This window comes from Rutilus rutilus (genome assembly GCF_951802725.1).
Source record: "Rutilus rutilus genome assembly, chromosome: 13".
NCBI classification, from domain to species: Eukaryota; Metazoa; Chordata; class Actinopteri; order Cypriniformes; family Leuciscidae; genus Rutilus; species Rutilus rutilus.
The window spans coordinates 6,183,688-6,199,336 of NC_140218.1; the positions used below are offsets into that span (position 1 = coordinate 6,183,688).

The following is a 15,649-nucleotide window of genomic DNA, read 5'->3' on the forward strand; positions in this document are numbered from 1 at the left end:
ACACTGAGCCTCACACACCGTCCACAGCAAAAGCACTGCACACTATAGCGACTGTTAGCATATTTGAAATATGTTTATAGATATATGTTTAACTTTTATCCTCCTGTGAGCTCTTTCTTTAGTTGTTTTAACGGCGGGTAAAATATCAGATTTCCCTCAGACTGACCGCCAAAATAACAGTTGAAATTTAAATGGCTGAGATTCGCGCTTCAGGATCTTGACGTGTGTGTGCACTCATCATAGACTGTAAAAAAAAAAAAGTAAAACTCATACAGTGGTCAGACAACGGTCAGCATTTTATCTCTATGGGGTTGATTTTACAAACCACTACCAATCTTCTTTTTTTTTTTTTTTTTTTTTTTTTTTTTACCACGCCTTCATAATTTATTTTTTAGCTACTAGAAAGCCATTATATGTTTTATTGTTTTACCGATTTAGGAAATCAAGGCAAATTGCACTGAATCGTATGTTTAGTGTGTGCCTTTTCAAACAAACTTCAATTGTATAAACTGTGATAACTTGATATTTGCTCTCTTCAAAAATTAAGGAACTAAACAAAACTACACACATTCTAAAAGTTTCTTACACTGTTTACTCACTCATCATGGATGGATTAGGAACAGTTTCATATTTATTATTATGGGCGGAGCTACAGTATATGACATCACTGCATGTGTGTAAAGACTTCAGTGAAAGTGAAACTGAACAGATGAACTGGAAGCTTCTTCAAACAACACGTCTTTTCAGAAACCCTGAAATTAACGATCAAATCTGACATTCACTCACAGGTAAGCAATGGAAATGTAAGTTCACTAGTTTAATAGCATGATGCAGTACAAGAAAGTTTGTAAAGTTAAAGTCTGTGTTCATGCAACATATCAGAATCAGGAAGTATTTGAACTTCAGACAGAATAAACAAAGTTCAATGAAAATCATAACTCTGTTAAACAGAAATCACACTTGGTGGTTACAGATGTTTATTTAGTAAGTTATTTGTTTGAAAAATTACAGTTCCACTCATTTTCTGTGTTGTCCTTTATACATGTTATGATGGTATTAAAATGCTGTTGTAAAAACCTGTTACATTTGCTGTACTGTGGCTCCTAGTTTCTGTTTAGTTTCTGTATTTAGTTTCTTCAGGTTTTTCTATTACTCAATACAGTACCCATCTAAAACAAAACCAACAGTCTCAGACCAGAAGTTAAGGGTGGAGCTTATAGGCTCAGTGAGGTTAGGGTTAGTGTTGGTGCGTGTTTGACAGTATTTGACTTTGATATAGACAGTGGTACATGATTTATTATTGTTAGTTATAATAGTATTTAACATGCAACAAGCCTAATTTACTCAGCACATATAATTATCAAAGTTGCTCTCTTCAGCAATGCAGATGATATATTGTCGTCATTACTTATCTTTTCAGCCATGGCATCCTCCAGTGGTCCATCACTAAATGAGGAGCTCCAGTGCTCCATCTGTCTGGAAGTGTTCACTGATCCAGTCACCACTCCATGTGGACACAACTTCTGCAGAACCTGCCTGATCAAGTGCTGGACGAACACACAGATCTGCTTCTGTCCACTCTGTAAAGAAAAATTCAGCAAAAGACCTGATCTCAAGATTAATACAACACTCAGAGAGGTTGTGCAACACTTTAAGGAGAAGCTCAATCCAGGAGAATCTGAGGTGTTCTGTGACTTCTGTGATGAAAGAAAGCAGAAAGCTGTGAAGACCTGCCTGACGTGTCCAAGCTCTTACTGTGAGACTCATCTGGAGCCTCATCTCAGTGTCCCACGTCTAAAGAAACACAAACTCATCAATCCTGTGGAAAATCTGGAGGATTATATATGCCAGAAACACGAGAGACCTCTGGAGCTGTTCTGTAGAGATGACCAGACGTGTGTTTGTCTGTTCTGCACTGAAGGAGATCACAGGACTCACAACACTGTTCCTATAGAGGAGGAGAGTCGAGAGAAGAAGGTAAAGAGTTTTTTAAAAGCACTTTAAACACCCCATGAAATTCAGTTCCCTATCAGTCAGTCACGTTCGACGTTACATCGGACTGAACTGACGTATAGGGATCTCGCCTGAGAGCCCAATCACCATCGAGTGGTAACAGAACAAGCCAATGCACATTTGCGAAAGAGATTTGCATCTCAAGCCACTTCCAGCTTCCAATTATATAAGGCAGCGTGCAAACTCACACATTAAGATTTTGCTCTGGAGCAGAGCAGATGTTGTTTCACTCTGCTCTTCAATCATCGTTCAGTGAGTGAGTAATTCCTTTGTTGGTGTGACTCTCCTGCCGGGTGAATCCCCGCGGTCCCATGGGGGACCCAGCATCTCATTCGGGGCTCCTGTAGAGGACCGGATGTCGATCACTGCATCAGAGAGCGGGTTTGAGTCCTCTGGGGATGAAGATTCGACTGCACTGCCCCCTTCGCGGAGAGTAGCATTGTTCGAGTCCAACCCAGAGCTGACTGCCATGATTTCCCAGGCCGCTGCGAGCATTGAGCTCGAGTGGAATACTCCAACCATGTCCCGAACGCTTGCGGCTTGATGATTGGTTTCTTGGGATGACGCATGGTGAACAGCAGCTTTCTACTCCGGTCCCTTTCTTCCTGGAAGAGCATGAGGAAATCACAAATTCGTGGAAGGCACCTTTTTTTCCCAGAAACTGTTCCACTGCCTACTCTGCTCTCACTACCGATGGCGGGGCGACCAAAGGGTACATGGAGATCCCCCAGGTGGAGAATGCAGTTGCGGTGCATTCACGGCTTTACTCGCGGCCAAGGCTTACACCGCCGCTGGACATGCCGCCTCTGCCCTGCACGCTATAGCCCTCCTGAGGTCAAAGCACTAAAAGAGCTGCAGGAGTGTTAGTGAGGTATTCTAGTAGGGCTAGTTCATCAAGGTTTTCAGCCAGTAAACAGGATGGTGTATCGGTCAGGACACAATGTATTTCTTCTTTCAACTGTATTGAATTCCAGCAGTACTCATCAGAACATTCCAATATCCAGTATTGTCATTATAGTCTGATAACTAACAAATAAATCACCATTAAGTACTGTCATTTAAACAGTTACAGTACTTATTACTATGCAGCGTAAATAATAAATCTAGACACATAATACAAATCAGGATAATCAAACATAAATACCTCAATAAACATTGCTATGCCCCTTTAAACATAATTGATTATTACATAAACAAGGATATTACTCTTTAGAGAAATATAAGGAGCTTCACCTATCTCACTGACCAGTTTACATGAAACTGTATTAAACAGGGTTTACAGAAGGAGAAATGGTGACATCCTCTGGCCAGACTAAGCTACTACACAAACAGCGTCCGCACATGGTCTCCTGAGCACGATATAAAAATTTTTCTTAACTCAATGTTATAAACGTTGCTACATAACTTAGACATCAGAAGGCTCACATAAGTTAAATTATTATTTCCTACAGTGTTTTACAGCATAAACATTGTTCTATCGCTATAAATCTCACTCATCACGCTGGGCACATGTTAATGCATGGTAATTCTACAATATAGAAACACAAACACAACGAAGTGAGTCACTTACTTTTCGTCATGAACTCAACACATGAATATTGGAAGCTGGATCATTCAGAACAGAATAAAGAAACTACACAACACAGGTACGTAGGCTGAACTATGCTGCTGAACTTGAACACGTTTCCGAACTCACTATAACCAACACACTAGCTACACACTTCCTCTACCATAACCACAGAAGAAGAGTCTTAAAGCGGCAGGCACCCAGAAATGTCAGAGCCTTTTATACAAGGAGGGTAGTTTTGACCCAGGGTTGATGCAGGAGCTACGGACAGTGACGGACCTCACCCTTGGGCAGACGATGTCCAAGCTAGTGGTCCAGGAATGCCATCTCTGACTGAAACTGGCTGAGATGAAGGAAGTCGACAAAGTTCACTTTCTTAACTCCCCCATCTCCTAGGCCAGCCTCTTTGGCGATGCTGTCGAGACCTTTGCCCAGCAGTTCTCAGCAGTACTAAAGCAGACAAAGGCAATCAAACACATCCTGCCCCCTGGCGGGATGCTGCTGCTGTCTGCGGTTCAAGGACGCAATGCCTTCTCACGCATCTCCAGCCTCTCCTTTACGGGAACTGTAGAGCCAGGTAAGTGTGCCACCACACTTACAGCCCCCACAGCCTCAGTACCTCAGTGGCAGACAAGTATGCTCCTGTGCTGCATGAGGAGATCGCAGTCTTACTGAATCAAGATTCCGTTCAAGATGCTGACACAGAAATGCATCCTCATGTGTGTTTGCTACCAAGATTGGTTTGCAGTGATCAACCTGAAGGACACATACTTATCTCAACGTATCTCGACGACTGGCTCATTCTGGCCAAAGTCGCAAAATCAGTTATGCGAAAACAGGGACCTGGTGCTCAGGCACCTCCGACACTTGGGTCTTCGGGTCAACTGGGAAAATATCAAACTCTCCCTCACCCAGAGAATCTCTTTTCTCGGTATGGAGTTGGACTTGGTTGACATGACTGCGCGTCTCACAAACGAGTGCGCATAGTCAGTGGTGAACTGCTTGAATTTGTTCAGGAGCAGTACAGCATTTCCACTGAAACCATTTAAGAGGCTCCGGGGACATATGGCATCCGCAGCCGCAGTAACGCCGCTCGGATTGCTTAATATGAGACTGCTTCAGCACTGGCTTCACAACCGGGTACACGTAGAAATCACTCCGATCTGTCACTGTACTTTCAGCCCGTGGTTGGACCATGTTTTTCTAGAGACAGGAGTTTCCCTAGAACAAGTGTTCAGGCATGTTGTTGTGTCAACAGATGCCTCGAGCACGGGTTGGGATGCTGTATGCGACGGGCACGCAGCCTTGGGTTCCTGGACAGGACCACAACTGCAATGGCATATCAATTGCCTCGAGTTGCCGTACTGTTGGCCGGTTTCTGTCGTTGCTGCGGGGCAAACATTTGCTGTTGTTTTAGGTTAATAAAACAACAAGCTGGCCCCGGGGCCTACACAAGTATCCGTTTCCCCCTGTGAGCCTGCTAGCACAGACACTGTTCAAGGTCAGGGAGGATGAGGAGGAGGTTGCAACTTACTGGTCCACCTGGACCTGGTTCACAGAACTCATGCTCCTCAAAACAGCCCCTCCTTGGCGGATCCTACTGAGGAAGGAGCTGTTTTCTTAGGGATGGGGGGCCCGCATCCAGACCTCTGGAACCTTCACATGTAGCCTCTGGACAGGATGCGGAGGACTTAAGTGGCCTACCTCCAGCAGTAGTTGACACTATCACTTCAGCTAGAGCCCCCTCTACGAGGCGTGCTTATGCTTTTAAGTGGAGCCCCTTTGTTGATTGACGTTCTTCTCGCAGGGAAGACCCCCGTAGATGTCCTGCAAAAAGGGTTGGAGCGATGGCTGTCTCCCTCCACTCTGAAAGTGTATTTTGCCGCTATCACCATACATCAAAACGCAGTAGACAGTAAGTCTCTTGGGAAACACAACTTGGTCATCAGATTCCTGAGAGGCGCCAGGAGGTTGAATCCTCCTCAGCCAAAACCTCCTCCCCTCTTGGGACATCTCTCTGGTCTTAACGGCCCTACAGAGAGCATCTTTTGAGCCCTTGCAGTCAGTAGGGATCTAAAGACAGTGCTCCTGACTTCATTCACATCCATTAAGAAGGGTGGGGGACCTGCAGGCATTTTCGGTCAGCGAAGCCTGCCTGGAATACGGGCCAGCCAACTATCACAGAGATTCAGAACCTCAGAACAGCTCTTTGTCTGCAATGGAAACAGAATGGAAAGGCTGTCTCCAAGCAGAGGTTGGCCCACTGGAAAGTGGATGGTAATGTCTTGGCTTACCAATCCCAAGGCGAGCCGTGCCCCCTTGGAGTGAGAGATCACTCGACACGAAGGGTTGCTTCCTCCTAGGCATTGGTGCACGGCACCTCTCTGGCAGACACATGCAGAGCTGCAGGCTAGGCAACACCTAAATGGAGCAAGTTTCTTCTCGTGTGTTGGGTACAAACAGGTAATATGCAGATAGGCTGGCTCTGTGTCTTGCTTGCTGCACCATTCCCCTCTGAGGACGGGATACGAGCGCCTATTCTGCTCCTCAGGTGAGTTCCCCCAACAGTTAAACTTTGGTGAAGTTCTTCCAGCATCCTTGGCAGTCAGGATGTGGTCTCTGTAGCATTCCTTTCTGGTTGGAATAGGCACACTTTCCCAGTGTTATCAAGTAGTCTCATTGTATAGGGTCAGAAGGAACACCAGTGATTGACATTCTCTGTGCAAAGCTCTGTCCTTTCTTATGCCCCAACTAGGGTGACCACCCGTCCCGCGTAGCGCGTGCGCGCACAGCGTTTGAAGCCCAATTCACGCGTCACGTAAATTGAGACCGTGTCACGCATAATCTATGCTTGCTCAAAAAAAAGTTGGTCGCTCTATATACTCGAGCCCCAAGCAGACAAACGAACATTACTTGACATTTCAGCACGCTATTGTTGCCACACAAACCCCTCAGTTGAACTGCTGACTAGGTTGTCAACTTTTTCGTTGTTGTCATAACAGCGCACGCACGCGCATACCAGACACACTGGGAAGGAAGGAACTTTTAGATCCGCGCTTTCCAATTCGAAAAATTCGAGAAAGAGACTGTCTGAGAGGCAACGCCATCATCAATTAAAAAGAGAAGGTGTGAGTACAAGAAACAAGAATGGGGAAATGAATATTTGTGGCTGAAAGGTGTTGAGGGGGATACCGAGAGGGCTTTTTGTGACCTTTGCAAAACGTCCTTCTCAATCGGACATGGAGGGAGGGGAATACGAGGTCAATCGTATTTTTTTTTAAATACTTTTTTAAAATTGTTCCTGTGGTGTTGAGCAACTACAATTCCTGTTAATCCTATACATTTATATTATAATTTATTAATTTATTTAAAGTAAATAAATTGTAACGAAAAATAAATATTAAATAGTAAATCTTAAGTGGAAGTACATCTGTCAATTCATTGAATGTTCAAAATATTATGAGTCTTTATTTAGAAAAAAAACCACACATTGGTTGGCCTATTCATGAGCATACATCAAAAATTACACGTTTAGGAGAATAGGGCATTATTAATACTATGCAAGGTGGTATGTGCTAGAAATGGGTAAACCACTATCAGTGAGTCTGCCAGTGGGGCACCGCCGCGCCAGGCAGTGTCCCACATTGTCCCTCAGAAACATACCCATTGTCCCCCCTTGGGCTTATTAGCAGGTGGTCACCCTAGCCCCAACAGGTGCAGGGACACTAGGCAGCTTACTCAAGGCAGCTGTTGTGGCAATTCCCATAGGGATCCCAATATGTCAGTTCAGTCCGATGTAGCATCGAACATGACTGACTGATAGGGAATGTCTAGGTTACTGATGTGACCCTCATTCCTGGAAGGAGGGAACAGAAACTTTACATCCCATCGCCCCAACTCCTTTACCTCCGCTGAAACAGCCAGGACCCCGTCTCGGCTCCTCAGCAGAAAACTTAATGTGTGAGTTTGCACGCTGCCTTATATACCCGGAAGCGGGGAGTGGCTTGCGATGCAAATCTCACTCGCATTGTGCATTGACCTGTTCTGTTACCACTCAAACGCGAGATCCCAATACATCAGTTCAGTCCAACGTAAAGTCTTGGTTCCCTCCTTCAGGGAATGGGTGTTTCATTAGTTACCTAGATGTTTTCTTTCCTGTGTCCTGAAGAACCTGTCCTTTTTTTAAATGAAAAACAGCTTAATCCAATAGTGTTTCATTACATCTGATAAAAGCTAATTTTGTTACTCTCAAAACTGTCAGACATGAATTAAAAGATTCAAAACTATAATTTTAAATGTTTATTTTTTTATAAGACAGTCAGAAGATGGAAAGCTATATTCAGTGATAAATGTGTCTGTGTTTTTCTCTATGTAGAATCAGCTGGTTCAGACACAGACAGAAGTTCATCAGATGATCCAGGACAGAATGAAGAAGATTCAAGAGATCCAGCACTCAGTAGAGCTGAGAAAGGTTTGTGCTTCGATCAACCCGAGTTGATATGGTCGTTTCACTCATGGTCGTTTCTGATCCCCTTCTCCCATTTCACTTTCTGTTCACTCTCTAACTATCCTAGCAAAAAATACATTTCAAAAAATGAAATGCATCATAATATTTCAGTCTAATTAATAAAGGCATTTTATTAAATTGTGAGTTCTGCCATCATCTAGTAACCCTCATGTGTAATGCTTATGCCGAGATCACACTGCACGATTTTCAAAGTAGTCAGGTCACTGTTCTTTTCACACTGCATGACTATCTGGGCGTATCATTCAGTTGCTTTCAGTACATGTTCACACTGTACGATGCATCTGCGAAAGGGGGTTTCACATTGGATAACTTTAGAAAAGAAAGAATCGCCGACAACTTCTGTCTGGTCCACAAATTACGTTTCACAACCAAACACACGCGAGAAGTGATAAGGAAATAACGCAAGATCACGCATGCGTGAGACCGGAGTTCTCGCGCGAGACTGAAATTGTTATTAAAAATGATAGCCTGCAAGAAGGTTGCGATCCAAATTGTCTGTGCGCTGATTTGCAGCAAAAAGGAGTGGAAAAAAGCAGATTATGCTGGAGGGAATGGTTGGGGAGGCGAGGGGAGCAAGGATTGTGTTTCTGCAAAGAGAGTTGGGGGTAAATAAATCACAGGGTTCTCAAGTTTTATCAAAAGCTTGGAGTGAGATCACATGCGGTTAGGGGAGGAGCCCTAATGGAGCCCCGCCCCCGCCCCCCAATTTTACCCATTGTTCATAATTAACCAGCACAAATTGAAATGATAACAATTGGTAAATCTAATAAATGACAGAGCAATTCATCACATCAAATATACTATTTAATGTTATATTTCAAATTACAAATATACAAAAATATAACAAATTGCTCCAAACAGTTTGGAAAAACAAATCTTTTTGCATTTTGAATGTGTCTAGTCGAAATGGTATAATGATTTATTGTGTGGTGGGACATTGTGAACAAATGACATATTAGAGTATTAAGGTGTGTGTTTGTGTTTGTGTGTGTGTGTACACAAGAGCAGGGCTGGACTGGGACAAAAAATCGGCCCTGGCATTTTGGCCCAGACTGGCCCACTATATGATCATAAACACCACCCATCTTTGCACGCCCTTAAATATATGCATACCATCTCCTATTCCTTAAAACCACTAATGCCATGTAATGAGTGAGTATAGGAACGAGTGAGAGTTAACAGATGAAATAAGTAAAAATTTTACATTTATTAATACAGTTGAACTATACTCCACAGTGATGAATCCTAAAACAAGCTATAAGCTGCATTGGCATAGCAATACCCGTGTTTCTTACAGGATTTTTGGTAAAATTGTGGTGGGTGGACCTCTGTCCTTCCATATTCAGTGTGCAAATTAAACAAAGAAAAATGTAAACCTCTTTTAGTTCCAGTGTCTTACATTACACTACATAATAATGTTATAATATTAATCCAAAGACAGTAATAGCCATATTTTGTAAAAACAAATGTACTAAAAAATAAAGGAAACTTTCATAATTAGATTTGTACCTATTTTTATACTTGAAAGAGATAAGCACATGATCTTTTATTTTGACGCAAACTGCATCAAGCTTTTATTTTGGCTGAAAACATGGTTTACAAACGCCTCTCATTAAATTTCTAGTGAATTGCAGTAATCGTCAACTATGCAGATGTGGAAATAATCTGTAACTGGGTTATGGGTTCCTACACTCATGACATAGCCTAAGTGTTTTGAAAGTAGTTCTGCTTACCGCGGACTCTACACTTTCTCATCTCTCTCCTGATCCAGATCCTCCTCACTATCATCATCATCACAGGAGCTGATGAAGGGCAGAAAACATACTGTATATTTTGACACAGTTTACAGCGTCTGCTTTAAGGGCCTGTTTCTATTGTTTCGCGATATTTCTCTGCACATTCCTTGCGTTTCTTCTCCATCTCGCTGACTATTTTGACAGATACACACTGACACTGCTGCACGCTCGCTCACTCGTTTAAAGTTGTGATTGGGCCAGTCCAGTGTCAATCAAGGAAAGAACCAATGGGCCGCTGATCTACGTGTTTCATGGGCTGGTCTGTCAGAAAAAAAAAAACTAACGCTGACTTTTTTTGACCAATGCATTACACCAGCACAAACCCAGCGCGTTCGCGCGATGTTGTTGGTTACCTAGTAACGAACGTATGGTGCGTGTGCGTGCGCCTCGTACACAACGTTATATATAAAGCTTGCAGGACAACTTGGTTGGCATTGCCTTTTCAGCGTGAGAAATACATGGTGTGGCGTGTGAGCGTGTGAACTGGTTGAATTGCGTGTGTCTCACGGCCAATGCGTGAGACTTGAGAACCCTGAAATCATTTTACAATGTGCTGCTGATCAAGCAAATGTTTGTGATTTTTTCTGTTTGATTTAATTGCAAATATATTAAAATAATATCCTGGTCTATAACTCCTCCCTGAACATCCCGCTGTCCCGCATCTTTGATAATTCACATTGTGTGATTGTCACTCACATGAACGAGCACTGATTTGCCTATGATTTCGGGCATTTGTCGGCCATCTCACAAAACCTTTCAACAAGCGAAAATCGGGCCTAAAATCGTTCAGTGTGAACTCGGCATTAGTTCCACAGAAGATGAAGATGATGATTCAATAACATAAGATTTAATATGATACTCTGAATAAACAGCTAATATGCGAGACAGTGTGCTGTGCACAAATAATAACCGACAAATGAACAGAACCAAGGAAGGAACTTAAATATACAGAGATGATTAACTAGAAGACGAACAGCTGTGATGATTAGTGTTAATGTCCATGGTAACTGATGAATGGCAGAAAATTAGAACAAGGAACACAAGTGACGTATGAAAGCAAACTGAGAATCCATGAAAACAGAAACTAACATAACGGTGACATCATGTTGCTCCAAACACATATGATTTTTTCCCATAGAGCACAAATCTGTTGTATGAGTTCTATTGGAGTTCTTCAACAGCTCGTCCTCAAGAGTGCAAAACATTTATTTTGTTCCACTGAAAAACAAGTGATATAAGGTTAATTAAAGATGATCGAATTTTCATTTTGGGGTGAACTATCCCTGTAAATAATATGTGAATATTGAATAGATTAACAAATATAACTGTTCTCATTCATCAGAGAAACACAGAGAAAGAGAGATCCTCCAGTGTTGAGATCTTCACTGATCTGATCCGCTCCATTGAGAGATGTCAGTCTGATCAGCTGAAGATGATGGAGGAACAGCAGAAAGCAGCAGAGAAACAGGCTGAAGATCTCATTAAAGAGCTGCATCAGGAAATCACTGAGCTGAAGAGGAGAAACACTGAGCTGGAGCAGCTCTCACACACTGAAGATCATCTCCATCTCATAGAGGTCTGTCAACATCTGTCTCAGTCAATATGTACAATATTACAGGACAAACTGTCTGTTCTGTAAGGTCCACCCAACTGACCCAACAGGTAACAGACAGAAAGCAAACAATGAAACCAAAAGAAAATAACATGGTAAGACTGTGACAAGCCCCCAATAGTGAATGCAACTATATAACAACTTAACTAAAATCAAGCAGTTAGTCAGACATCTAGAATCTCGCCTGATGTGCTGCATGCTCAATCTAACCTGATATCTAGTATGTACTCAACCCTGGACACAGATTAGCAGAAACATGGATGCAACATAATCTAGTAGAGTCAATAATTTCAAAGTAGGTCAGAATAAAATCAGATGTAACAATTTCTTATTATTCAGGGAAATCTATAATGCCAATTACATAATCATATTGAAGATAATCAATGCAAAACATAAAATGCTCAGAAATAAAGAGTAAAATATGCATACCTGACATCTGAAAGATACATTGCTGAGTGTATGGAAGACCTTCAGCATTACGGGCTGATCAGACTACAGAATCACTCTGAGCCTTTTGCAACATTTCTTTAAATACTCAGAACAAGACAAAATATCCTCCAAATGGAGGCACGACCTAACAATTGGAATTTGCATTAATCAAGATCCCAGACTTGGGTAGTTTTGACTGTAATGATTAGATCTATTATGTGATGAGTACTAATTGATTCCAGAAGATGGCAGTAATGTGTTGTATAAGATGATGTGCATTTGCTAGAGGAAGTGTTGTTGTAATGGACATATGCTTGTGCTCCACATGGAATAAAGTACCAGCTATTCCTCTTAAAAAAAAAAAAAAAAAAAAAAAAAGTGATTGATTTGACCTTATTGAGGACAGCAGGTGTATTCTGCTGCCAGGCCATTAGATGGCGATGAAACATTATAGACTGAACATAAGACAATGCTTCATTTGCATATTTAAATGTTTCAGAAATGTTTTAATAGAGAAAATATAAGCAATTCTTCATGTAATCAATCAACTAGGGGAAGTACGGTGATATCATCCATATCCATACAGAGGTTTTGCCTCAACTGTGTTAGAAAGCTCCTGTGTAAAACGTATTGAATTAACTGCTTTAATAATAATGATCATATTTAACAGTCTTCTCTCTCTCCTGCTATAGATGAGCTCATCCCTGAACACTCGTCCACACACCAAGAACTGGACTGAGATCAGGATTGACTCTGATGTGAATGTGAGCTCTCTGTTTATAGCTCTGACTGAACTGAAGAAAACTCTAGATGAGACACTGAATGAAAAACTCAGTCAAACTGGTATGTGAATATCAAATACAGTGTATCGATTTTTTTTGTTATTAACTTAGAAATTACGTTTTTCAAGGAATATTATGGGTTGAATAAAAAGTTGATGATCACCACAATTATTTTGTCTCAGTCGGCAAAAGATCACACTGTTTGAAAAATATAACCATAACATAACTTAAACTTGCCATGTTAGCATTAGACTGGTATGATAAAATCACGTACTAAACGTAGAGTATGTAAAGTTATATCCAAACTTTACCATAACCAGTTATTACAGTATTATTTTAACTTTAGAGACATGTAAGTGATATGATGTAACTATTCATGAACAAACACTAATACAAATCACTGTACAAATTTAGGCTTGATAAGGCTTGATTTCTTTAATGAAATCTACCTGAATAAATAATGTAAAATCTCCTAAATTATTTAATATATATGACACAATGAATTTAATATAATTTAATAATAATTTAATATTTTCTTTGTGAAATGTGTTTTTATTTATTTAAGTTGACTCTCAAAAGTGTGTGATTTTTAGTGAACGGAAATGACCTGTTTGAAATGGACTTGTATTGTATTTGACAGTGATCCTGGTTTCTCCAAAGGTTTTTTTTCTTTTTTTCTCCATTCTGCCACTGATGGAGTTTTGGTTCATTGCCTCTGTCGCCTTTGGCTTTTGGTTTGCTTAGTTGGGGACATTTAATATTCAACAATATTATTGATCTCCTGCATTGACACCATTATATGAGAACTGAACTGAGCTGGACGATGACATCACTGTTTTCTCCAGAGCGGCTTTATATATAAATCAACTAAATTAATAACTTTTTACAACAAGAATTAACTTCAGTGAACTTAGTTAAGCTGGACTGTGATGCTATTTTCTTCTAGAAACAAATTTTGTTGCATTATTTTCCTGTTATCACTGTAAAGCTGCTTTGAAACAAGCTGTATTGTAAAAGCGTTATATAAATGAAGGTGACTTGACTTTAAGTTATGTTGTAGAAGTAAAAGACCGTATCTGCTCAGCACAGAACAATACACACACTTGTTAATGCACTGGCATTAGCAAAGCTATTGCTTATTGAATAAAGCAACATATTATTAGTACATGCAGTTATTCATAACCTATCCATAAGCTCTACTCTTCAATGGAAACTATCAAAACATCAACATAACAGAAACTCTTTCACATGTTAAACATGACTGAACATTAAACATTAACTGATGTTTCCCTTCACTCAAAAACACATAAAATAACACTTAATTTCAGTATTTACTCTCCGTTTCCAGCCATGTGCAAAGCATGCTGGGAACTAACAATGGTGTCTCTAAATAAAACTCACTGTTAACCTGACATTATTGCTATAAATAATTCATCATTATATTGTAATCTGTGTCCACAGGGTTGAAGTTTGTGCAGAAGTTTGCAGGTACAGTGTGACTGACACCATTTTCTTCAATACACTCACAATACTGTGTTAATCTGTATTATATACTGTACATCTGAAAATGTTTGTTCTGAAGTTGATTGATAATGTCTGATCTCTCTCAGTGGATGTGACTCTGGATCCTGATACGGCTCATCCACGTCTCATCCTGTCTGATGATGGAAAACAAGTCAGTGCTGGAGACATTTGGCAGGACGTCCCAGAAAATCCAAAGAGATTTGATGAGGTTTTGTGTGTTCTGGCAAAGCAGGGATTCAGTTCAGGGAGAGTTTACTATGAGGTGCAGGTGAAGGGAAAGACTGAGTGGGATTTAGGAGTCGCCAGAGAATCCATTAACAGGAAGGAGGAGATCACACTGAGTCCTGAGGATGGAGTCTGGACTGTGGCTCTGAGGAATGAGGATGAATATAAAGCTTGTGAACGTCCACCTGTCTCTTTATCTCTGAGAGTGAAACCTGAGAAGGTTGGTGTGTTTGTGGATTATGAGGAGGGTCTGGTCTCTTTTTATGACGTGGAGTCCAGATCTCATATCTACTCTTTCACTGGTCAGACTTTCACTGACAAACTCTATCCATATTTCAGCCCAGGCCTTAATGATGAAGGTAAAAACCCAAACCCACTGATCATCACTCCTGTCTCACCTTTAATGGATTAGAATATGTAAATGAAAACCAAAAAAGATTTTGCACTAAACCACAATCAAGTAGATTTTACCAGAACATTTGATAATAATTCAGTAATAAAGCACTTAAGTCATTTACAACTATTAGTTTATAGGTAATTAATAGTTTATAAACTGTAGTTAATACATTAATAAACTATATACAAATAGTGAGTTCTTCATTCATTGTCAATGTAATTAACAAAGTGTTATTGTTTAATTAAAGAGTTAGATAATGCTTTAACAACTTATTAACTATAAATAGTTCACATTAGATTAGGTCACAGAAAAAGTTATCAATTAAGTGCTTTAATCCAGCCTTTATTGGACATTAATTACATTAGTATTAAGAGTATTGAAATGTTTACAAATACACAAACACACACACAGACACACACACACTCACACACTCTCTCCCTCTCTCTCTCTCTCTCTCTCTCTCACACACACACACACACACACACACACACACTAACACACACAAACTCTCACTCGCATACACTCACACAAACACACACACACACACTCTTTCACTTTCTTTCGCACACATACTCACACATTCTCTCTCTCTCTCACACACACACACACAATTATAAAAAGATTTTCTTTGTCTCAAAATCATTCAATACTATCAATACTGCGTCAGTAAATCAAGCGACTAAACAATCAACTTCACATCGTATTGATACTCTTAGTAGCATGAAAATAATATGTTATTTAAACTGTGATTAAATTATATTCAGAAAGCGATCAAA

At 40.6% G+C, this 15,649-nt stretch overlaps 1 protein-coding gene across 1 annotated transcript; it reads left to right on the plus strand.

The window, feature by feature from the left end:
* Positions 1–563: 563 nt before the first annotated feature.
* On the plus strand, positions 564–14,999 carry LOC311302617 (E3 ubiquitin-protein ligase TRIM39-like). The gene is made up of 7 exons (XM_084428607.1): positions 564–788; positions 1,421–1,977; positions 7,956–8,051; positions 11,247–11,480; positions 12,638–12,788; positions 14,189–14,215; positions 14,338–14,999. The coding sequence occupies exons 2-7, from the start codon at positions 1,423–1,425 to the stop codon at positions 14,886–14,888; spliced, it is 1,614 nt and encodes a 537-aa protein (XP_084284733.1). The 5' UTR covers positions 564–788; positions 1,421–1,422; the 3' UTR covers positions 14,889–14,999.
* Positions 15,000–15,649: the final 650 nt, after the last annotated feature.